The sequence below is a fragment of the Momordica charantia genome (assembly GCF_013281855.1).
Source record: "Momordica charantia cultivar OHB3-1 chromosome 9 unlocalized genomic scaffold, Mcharantia_2.0 BLBB01000009.1, whole genome shotgun sequence".
In the NCBI taxonomy this organism is placed as follows: domain Eukaryota; kingdom Viridiplantae; phylum Streptophyta; class Magnoliopsida; order Cucurbitales; family Cucurbitaceae; genus Momordica; species Momordica charantia.
In genome coordinates this window covers 4,123,537-4,133,933 of record NW_028275167.1, presented here as the reverse complement: position 1 = coordinate 4,133,933, position 10,397 = coordinate 4,123,537, and the positions used below count along the sequence as shown (strand labels likewise).

The following is a 10,397-nucleotide window of genomic DNA, read 5'->3' as shown; positions in this document are numbered from 1 at the left end:
ATTATTAATATTAATATTATTTATATTTTGTGATATTTTGTTGATACTTTTCCTATTTTGTTGATTATTTTATAATATAATAGAAATGTCAATTAATCATTGTGTCGATGTTGAAACTATGAATACATGAAAATGTCGACATGTCAACGGATATTTAATATTATGGTTATATGCCAATTTAAATGTTGAACTCGACCAAAAAATAATAATAATAACATGTGCTTGAATTTTCAATATTGTGCGTAATTAATTCTTTTAACTTCTAAGGTTGTTAGAATTTCAATTTTTAATAAGTATCTGAATTTTGAGTTTTATATATACTAAGACTAAAATTCATCTCATTCTATCATACGATCGAATACAAAAAATGATCATATAAGGATGAACTAACAGAGATTCTAGTGTCTGTCTAACGGAATGTATGATCATATAAGGATGAACTAACAGATATTCTAATGTCCGTCTAACGGAATGTGTATTTGAAAGGGTAAAAAAAAGGCTAAATCATACTTATTACAGGAGAAAACAAAAATAGTAAATTACTTATAAGAAATGCATAAACTACATCTTCAACTTTGTCTACATCTACTTTTGTAAAAAATATTTAGTTAAAGTTCATTCATCTAATATTATACATTGTCGTCTTCTGCTACTATGTTCTAGACAAATACGACGTGGCAAGGATACAATAAGACAATGTATTGAAAATGCAAACTCAAAATCCAACGACGTCGTTACATGTTATCACAACCCTCCCTTGCAACCACAACAATTCATGCTTGCAAAACGTTGTCCTACGAAAATTTATATCAAAAAGTCTAAATAAAAAATATTGTTTGCGACATGAACTTGCTCCATCATGACAAACTTAAACATAATTAAACTGGTTAAAAACATATATTTCAATCAAAAGGTCACGACTTCGAATCCTTATTCTACGTTATTGTATTGAAAATAAAAAATAATATATATATATACACGCACACCGATTTTAATAAAGAAGTCAAAAGCTTTTTAATCTTACTAACTTAAAGTATGTAATTGAATGGATTTCCACTTAGATATATTTTTACTAAATGGAATTGAAATGAAAGGAAGTACCAAATTTATGAACACTATATCCATAATGACCTCTAGGTGTGAAAGAACAAAGGTCGAAATTTTGGTATACCATACCAGTTACCTGAAGATGTTTAAAGAATTAAAATAAATGTTGAAAGTTTTGTACATTTTAAATTTTTCATGAAATGCTTTTTAAGAATTCATTTGAAGTAAAGAGACGAAGAAATCTTCTTCGTTTGAAAAAAATGAAATTATGTAATTTATGGAAATAACTATACAGGAGTAAGTTCAACGGTAATTGACATATATCTCAAATTAAGAGTGAGTTCGATCCCAACTCGTACTAAAAAAAACTATGTAGGAGTATATATAAGGAAAATAATGTTATTACATAAAATATGCATTAATGATGTATACCTATATACATACATACATATGTGTGTAGATATATGTATATTATTACAATAGGTGAGGATAGAGATTCGAAGTCGGAGCTAGATAGATGTCTGGTTGTAACTATACCCAAGTTAAATATAAAGATTTTTACATTGATATATAAAACATAACATTAAATTCGTAACAAAATTAGCTCTATTTTGATAGTATTAATTTAATTAAAATAAAACCTATGTACACAATTAATTAACAACCTTTCCTACTGCAGGAAAGGTTAAGCATGAGCATCCGATAAATTTATTACATTGCTGTGACAAATCCTGCAAAATGAACACATATGACCCCCTAAATTTTAATTCCATTAATGTTAGGTTTATCAATCAAGAATCGGAATGAGAATGGATCGGAATGGAAATTAATGTTATTCCCTTTTGATATTGTTTACCATAAACTTTTTTAAATCAGAATCATAATTCCTTCCATGTTGTTTACTAAACGAAATCATTAGTCTTACATTTTTTACCTGTTGTTCAATTTTCGCTACATTCACCCACTATTTTTCTTTTTTTAATTAAACATCTATAGGGGATTCAAATCTCAAACTTTTATGGAGGTAAGTAATGTCTTGATCAATTGAAATATGTTAACTTTACCACATTCACTTCCTGATAATGGTAAGTAAAGACTTCGTGAAAGTCACTAATTCAAACAAAAATAAAAAACTGTACAAAATTTAGCCCATTCGATACAGAAAAATCAGCCATTTAATAATTATTTAAAAGTTCACAAATTTCAACAATAACAAACCTTAATAAACACCATCAATTTTGTATTGAACAGGTTGTAGAAGATCAAAGTTCAAGATAAAATTTAGCACGCCAACGGAAACATAATTCATTAGTTAAAGCATCTACTATTTTCGTTATCAGAGTCTTAAATCGTCATCTCTACATCGGTTGTATCGAAAAAGAATGTTAGTTTCATGAAATTGAAAGCATAGGGTAAATTTAGACGAGTGTTATCAAGTCGAGGGGTAAGAAAGAGATTTCACCAAGAAATCAATGTATGAGATCATTAATATGGAAAATTGCATTCTCGTCCCTATATTGTTCAACAATTGCAAGCAATCAACCATGCATTGCATATTGCATATCAAGAGCTGAAAACTAAAAACAAAAATTGGTGTTTGATTTTACCTCGGTGGGATGGGAAATGGAAGTATGTGGTTTTGATCTCTTGCATGGCTCTCCCTCCTGAGACTGCTCCTTCATTTTCTGCTTAAATTCAGCAGATTATCCCAGCCACTCGAACATCCCTGTTGGATCAAAGATGGTGCAATCGTTTTATCATTTTCCAAGGAAAAAGAATAACAGGGAGAGAGAGAGAGAAGAAGGAAAACGAGGGGGGGAATTCTGTTTCTTCGTCTTCTCGCAGCAGAAAAGGGATTTTATGGTGATTGGGAATGCCGCAAGGAAGAAGAAGAAGAAGCGCAATGGCGGGGAGCAGGGTTCGTGAGCCATCGCGATTGTTAGCGGACCATACGTGCACGATTCGGCTCTCTGAAATTTTCGGGAAGGCGGCGAGGTATATTTTGGGCTACTTTCTCATGGCTGGCCTTTGCAATGGCGTGCATTTCCTTTTGAGGCCCTTTTCTCAACCTCGCATAGCCTCCGATACCATCGTAAGTCTCGTCTCCTCTCCGCAAAATTGATATCGATTCTTTGAGAATTTTCGGATCAGACAGAAATTTTGTGTCTGGCTTGGCAATGTAATCTGATGCTTGAGATTTTTTGGGTGTTTCGAAATTCACATGAGTAGGTAGAGCAGTGAAATGGGTATTAGGAAATGGGGGAACTCTGACCTTTTATCTCTCTTTCTTCTTAGGTCAGAATTTCTCAATTGTTTTGGATCCTCTAGAGGCCAATTTGATAGCTATATCTGCCATAAGTAGAATCTGAACCTTATATTTTCTCTCTAGATGGGTAATCAGTGTCTTTAAGAGTGACTTCTTCTTTTCAAGTCCCACGAATAACACTGAAATGGGTGTTGTTAAGGCATTGAAGTTGTACTCATAATCATACCAACAAAGTCTTGCATCTCAAGCAGGAATTAGAAGTCTCGGATGGGCTTTTTTTTTTTTTCCAATCAAAAACTATGCTAACCGGCTTGCCTTCTTGGTCTTAGTTTGTATATGCTCATGATTCCTGATTTTCTTCATTTAACACGCAGGTAGGTTTGGTTGTTGGCAACTTCATAAGGAAACAACTTGATATATCGACGATTAAGACGTTGCGTTATATAGTTGACTTCGGTATGACATGCTACATGTTTGTGCTGGGACTGGAGATGGATCCATATGTGCTCTTCAAAGCACCTGCACGCGATGCTAAAGTAGCTTATGCTGGAATGATTTCGACATTCATCTTAGCTGGCTCCATTACCCCATTTATCAGCTTTTCAAAGGACAGAGAGATCAGTTTCATCCTCTCCCTCTCAACTGCTCTCTCTAGCACAGCCTCTCCCGTGCTAACTCGTTTGATCACCAGTCTTAAAATAGGCAAATCAGACATAGGCCGGCTTGTTATTTCTGCTGGGATGCATTCTGATTTTATATCCACTCTTATGATCTGTGTCGGTTATCTCTTTTGTGATTGCCAAGAGACGCGCATCTCCTTCATCAAAGGTTTACGATTAGCTGTTGTGTTATTGATCCAGACAGTACTCACAGCAAAGGTTTCACCGGTATTCATGAACTGGGTAAATAATGAAAACCCCGAGGGTAAACCGATGAAAGGTCCTCACCTGGTTCTTGCAATTGCTTTCATGGCCTCCATTTGTTGCTGCCCTACTATATTTGGCTACAATCCAATTCTCAGTGCATACTTGGCTGGAATATTTTTACCTCGAGAAGGCAGAGTATCAAGGTGGGCAATCGGAAAGATTAACTACCTACTAGTTACCGTTTTCTATCCCATATTCTTCTTTTGGATGGGAGTTGAGTCCAAGTTAAGTGACTTTGAACCTGGACAAATAATGACATGGGTCAGGTTGATTGTGCTTTTTGCTATTGCAACTGTTGGAAAAGTTGTTGGTACCATCATTGCTGGGGCAATTTTGGGGTTTCATTGGCCTGAATCAGTTGCACTTGGGCTGCTGTTAACCATGAAGGGCCATTTTCATATATACTTTGCCATTGCTGCGAAAACAGTAAGTACCCTTGCTCGAGGCTTCATCGTTTTCTACCAATGTATTTTCATCTTGATAAATACAGCACTAAAATCGAACTATTTCACCTTATAAATGATGAACAAATGCAGGCTGGAAAGACGACTACATCTACGAGCACTGTGATGGTAATCGTGGTCTTCTTCACAGTCGTGCATGCCCCGCAAGTTGTGGCACATATAATCAAACGGGCAAGGAAACGAACACCTACGCATCGAATGGCACTCCAATTGCTTGATCCAGCAAGTGAGCTTAAGATCTTGTTATGCATACATGGACCTCAGAACACAGCCGCAGCCATTAACATCATGGAGATTTCACGGGGGGCAGCTAACCCTGGAGTTGTTGTTTATGTCACAGACATGATTGAACTTACAGATGAAATAGCAGCCACATTAGTGCAAGGTGAAGGAGTGGACTCCGTGACGGTAACCCACACAGGAGTGACACAAATGAGAGACCAAGTTACTGCTGCTGTCCAGAGCTATGTAGACGAAAATGGAGAAGGAATTACCTTCAGAAGAATGTTGGCTCTCTCAACACTCAATAGTATGGCTCAGGACATTTGCATTTTAGCAGAGGAATTGATGGGAGCTCTTATCATACTGCCATTCCACAAGAGCCAGCGTGGAAATGGGGCGTTGGGTGAGGGCCATTCCGGTTTCCGTTTTGTAAACCGCAAGGTAATGATACTAAAAGACTGAAAGTTCTGCACAGTCAGTTATAACTGGTTCCGTTCAAGTATATTAGTATTGATGCTAGTAGAACATATACAGTTACAAGGGAATTGATTGATTATAGGATGTGTAGTGCAAATAAAGTGAAGATTTTGATCGATTAAGTTTAGAGAATTTGTTGTTTCATATAAATTTTGTCACCAATGCTTCTCATGCATCAGTAGCTGACACATTTCATTCAAACAGGTTCTCAGGAATGCCCCCTGCTCTGTGGGAATCCTAGTGGATCGAGGTCTTGGAACGGTAGAAAAAATTTCAAGGTCGTATGTATCTCAGAATGTGGCAGTCATCTTCATTGGCGGTAAAGACGACAGAGAAGCATTATACTATGCAGGCCGAGTAGCAAAGCATCCAGGAGTTAAACTCTCAGTGATTAGATTCTTGGTAGATGCTGATGCGGAAAATGCTGCAAGAAGAGCTGGGACTTACAGGATAAGTGAAGCTGAGCAAGAAGAGGAAATGAGACAAGACGATGAATGCTTTGCTTATTTTTACGAACGGTATGTGGCCGGTGGGCATGTTGCTTATGTAGAAAAACACCTTGCCAGTTCCTCCGAGACGTATTCTACTTTGAAATCGCTGGATGGGCAATATGCACTCGTAATTGTCGGTCGAGGTGGGGGAGTCAACTCGGTGTTAACTTTTGGGATGAATGACTGGCAACAATGTCCGGAATTGGGTCCTATAGGGGATGTTCTTTCTGGATCTGAATTCGCTGTTAGGACCTCGGTTTTGATCATCCAACAACACAATCTAAAGGGAGAACTAGATGGACTTGATGATGATTTTTCAATTATGTAGATGTCAAGAAACCAATGAGATTAGTAGTGATAGACATTTAGAAGCTAATTGTAGCCATGAATAACAGTGATTTGTAGAGAAGTTTAGTTGATGGAAATGATAGAAAGTGTGTAGAAATTGACAGGTATATAGACTTCTGACCATTTGACTTGTTCTGTAAAACAGTGATTTCTAACCAATTGAGAATCGAATCAAGTTCTCATTTATATTTTACTGCTATATATGTGAGTCGAAATTGGTGCCTTTAATTCCTAAAACTCACCAACCAAATATTCATCATTTTGTTCCCTTGCACTTTGATAACAATTTTGTTTTCATAACACTTAAATTTTTTAAAACACAAATAAGTTTTTGGAAACTTTTTTTTTTTTTTTCAAAATCAGTTTGTTTCAGAACCCAAAAACAGTTTTACAATAAACAAAATCCAAAAATAGTTTTGTTTCAGTGAATCCATTTCCCGAATCCAAATTGCATGCCAGGCCCTTACAAACTTTCATGAATGCCAATATTTCTATGGATTATCGTATTTAAGATGTGCTCTGCTCCATGAAGAAAGCGTCAATGAAAAAACTTCTGTCAAAATTCTTCTTAGAAAGATGCTCACAGCATGTTTGAAGAATGTCCGGGAGATCTCCATTTTTTAAATTTTCCCTTTTTTTTTTTTGTTTGTGTAGACCTAAAATGACTCTGAAGTTATGGAAAATAGCACTCTGGCGATTTAAAAATGATTTAGAAAAAACATTTCGATTTACTTGAACCCTAGCCTGTCATTTTCAAAATGTTCCACAGATAACAGTAAATTGTGCTATAACAGGTTTTTAATAATAGTTTTGTCTATATGTGAACTTCAACATAGTAAAAAACAAAGTCGAAAGCTTGAATTTTCACCCTATATTAGGATTATAAAACTTTAAAAAAAAAGGGTAACGGTCAATGTGAAAATAACTTTGACATTTACTCTTTCTCTTGAGATCTGGAAGTTCGAACTCCTATTATTCCAATTAGTTGTACTGAAAGAACAAAAACAAATAAAAAAGCAATTGTCTTTACTTTGAGCAGCAATTTACCAATCTTAATTAACTCATATTTCTCATGGTTAAGCAAGAGAAACATCCTCTAATCTAACTCAGGCCAGCAAGGGTATCGCAGAATTTATTTCGAATTTATATTAGACTAAGATGGCCATAAAATTTATTTTTGGCATTCAGTTGCCAATTGGAATTTATTGAGTTGAAGGACATATGCAAAGAATCGAGAATCTAATATGGGCAGATAGCTAGATAACAAAACTTCCCCTTCGTCTCCTTTGAAGGTAAAACTAATAGGCCCTCGAGAACCTTGAAAGCTCACTCTGCATCAAGCAATTCACAAACATATGTAAATAATAAGGTCATAATCTATGTAAAGTTCAAGAACTCAAATAGATGATTTTAAAATATAAGAACAAAAACGAAATAAAATAGGTGTAAACCTTGACAAAAATAGTATTTGAACGTAATGATAATGATGATAATGATTCAGGTCGATTAGCACTTTTTTTTTTGTTTGTTCTGAGAAAGCTGAGACTGAATTGTCACAATGAATAAACGAAATCATAACCATATCACACCCAAATTGCAGAAGAAAATGGTCAAGGGGGAATGAAAGCGTTACCTCAAGCTCAAATTTCAAATGGTCAAGCTCCTTGTCCAAATCATTTACAGCTTGATTATACGCCTGCATCGGTGAAGATTGGCTAGCTGTGTGTATCTGCATAATACTAACATCATGCATCAAAAGAATCGAAAAATGAATGATAAGAGAACATCAAACAGAACTTATTAGTCAATTGTAATTTAATCAAGAACAGACCATAACAAAGCCCCTCCTAATTCGTTTTAGATTAAAAAATCATATAAAAAAGTTAAGCTTTTAAGGTTTTCTCCTTCAATTGTCCCTTTAAATTTCTTGAAATTGAAAAATGGCTCCACCTCTCCATAGAGTTACAGTATTCATAACCAATCTAGAGTATAAGCTGCCATTGCCAAAAAGCAAAATCGATTGCAAATATGATTACAGTGCTGTTCATCAATTAACCATTCATGCAACAGAGAAACATATACACGATGGGAAAATAACCGAAGTACTAACCCGGATAAGTATTCTGTACTTAAGAGGGTGCGGAAGCTGGTATGCAGCGAACAACACATTATCGTCTCTGTGAAGTTGCCTGATTATTCACGCCAGAACACTCAATACAAAGTACGCTAAACAAAAACGAAGGAACGAGTTAAAATCGCCATAAAATATCTCCGATTAACAGAAAACCCTACATGCGGAGGATGTTTCCGACGGTATGATCCTCTCTCTCTAGTATGAAGGTCGCCGCGTTCATGATCTTCGTATCTCTCTCGTATGAAACCCTACAATGGCAACAAAATGGAGGTCCGTACAGAAACAAATCACAACGGAGACGGCGACCGGTGGTTGTATACAGAGAAAAAAAAAAGCAATCGATCGTCGAATGAAACAGACTATGAACAAAAAAATATTTAGGGTTCGCGATTTTACTTCTTGGCGCCCTCGGGCACGACGAATCGCTCGTAACGATCGGGGACGTTCATGGTGTTTCTTCTCTAAAACTGAAACCTTCTCTGAAAATAGTGGGGAGTGGGCTCTATATATATGCGTCATTCTTGATGCGCTCCCTTTTTTAACGGTTTCAACCAACGACGTCGTTTCGTCAGGGAGTTCTTTCGTTAATTCGTTAGTGTCAGAATCAGCTTGTTTGCACCTGGACTATTCTCACGGATAACTATCTGATTCTACGATACTTGGTATTGATCAATTTAGCATAGTATGTTTAATTTTTTTTTTATAATTTTAGAATGATAACCTTTTAATCTCTATTGTTAAATATCTTATCGAAAATTAAGTATGGGTTTTTATCATATAATGATTTTTTTGTAACTTATAAATAAATTTGCTCCCTCGTTGGTTCATTGATCTATTTGATTAAAACTTTACAAATATTTTCACGATAGAGACTAAATTGTTACAAACAGTTTAAAAGTACATATATTAAATTATTACAAACTAAAGTGAGAAGTCTAAACGGTTAGTTCAACAACTTTAATCCCTTATCAGTTTATTGATATTTTCAATAGCCACGAGCACTTCAAAGTACTCACGTCATGTTGTTTGAGGTGTGGATTGTGCTAGTTGGAACAATGAACATAGCACATATTTGGTATGGTTTACATCACAATATGAGTAAGTATTTATATTAGAGATCTTAGAGGGAGACACTTAATCTTAATTCGCCTATACTATTAGGTATTGTATCATCTTCGTTAGTTTGGTAGACACTCAATCTTGCCTTGGTCAGATTTCGCCCCATTAGACTTTGGAGGTTGCAGACGCTTTTGATTTTGATTTCATAGTAGAGTTAGCGAATAACTCACATATTTATGCTCAGTTTCTTATGTACTCTTCCACTTATCTTAAGAATTTTATATGTACTATTGTATTTATCTTAAACAACGTTTAGTCACACTAGAATACACTACAACTTACTTATACTACGGTTAACTTATATTTTTTCACAACGAACTCACTTAAGTTTGGTAGTTTTTAAGAATAGACCTACTTACTAGCCTATATTTTACGCGTAATATATCATCGTAACTATTCAAGCCGGCCACACTCTAGTGACATACTATTTTAATACCTAACATCTATTTATCCACGACAACATAAGTGATTTAGTATATTTTATCAATCATAGTTGCCATACATTTAAACAGTAACTGATATAGTTTGTTAGAAAATTTAAAACACAACCTTCCAAAAATACATCAAAATCTAACTTCCAAACATGGGTAAAACCCCCCCCCCCCCCCAAAAAAAAAAATCCCCTACAATTTTACCAAAATATCCTTAATTTCGAATAAACTTCCAAGTTTCATTTGATCTCTCATAACACTCATCTAACAATACCCTTCAATTAAAATACCCTTCAAACTCAATGGCCAAGATAACACACTAAATTGGTCAGCAGAAGCTTGAATTTCTCCATATTTGAGAGAGAGAGTGAAGAAGTAGAAGTTTGGGTGACTTTGAAAATTTGACTTGAACCCAGGGGCATTCTCGTCAAACCGACGACAATTCAACCTAATTTTTTAAAAAAGGAGGGCA

At 35.3% G+C, this 10,397-nt stretch overlaps 2 protein-coding genes across 3 annotated transcripts; one reads left to right on the top strand and one right to left on the bottom strand.

Annotated features, from left to right (window-relative positions):
• The first annotated feature begins 2,537 nt into the window (after positions 1-2,537).
• Positions 2,538-6,440, top strand: CHX28 (cation/hydrogen exchanger 28). The gene is made up of 4 exons (XM_022292163.2): positions 2,538-3,139; positions 3,688-4,665; positions 4,776-5,366; positions 5,607-6,440. Exons 1-4 carry the CDS (start codon positions 2,921-2,923, stop codon positions 6,219-6,221), a joined length of 2,403 nt encoding a protein of 800 aa, XP_022147855.1. The 5' UTR covers positions 2,538-2,920; the 3' UTR covers positions 6,222-6,440.
• Positions 6,441-7,362: 922 nt separating this feature from the next.
• Positions 7,363-8,907, bottom strand: LOC111019017 (DNA-directed RNA polymerases II, IV and V subunit 11). Of its 2 annotated transcripts, none has more exons than XM_022295303.2 (5): positions 8,772-8,907; positions 8,534-8,623; positions 8,352-8,430; positions 7,875-7,970; positions 7,363-7,572 (listed from the first exon to the last, which is right to left on the bottom strand). In XM_022295303.2, exons 1-5 carry the CDS (start codon positions 8,822-8,824, stop codon positions 7,540-7,542), a joined length of 351 nt encoding a protein of 116 aa, XP_022150995.1. In that variant the 5' UTR covers positions 8,825-8,907; the 3' UTR covers positions 7,363-7,539. The 2 variants fall into 2 exon arrangements, with proteins under 2 accessions (XP_022150995.1, XP_087973928.1); XM_088117802.1 differs by lacking the exon at positions 7,363-7,572 and adding an exon at positions 7,592-7,786.
• Between the last annotated feature and the right edge of the window lie 1,490 nt (positions 8,908-10,397).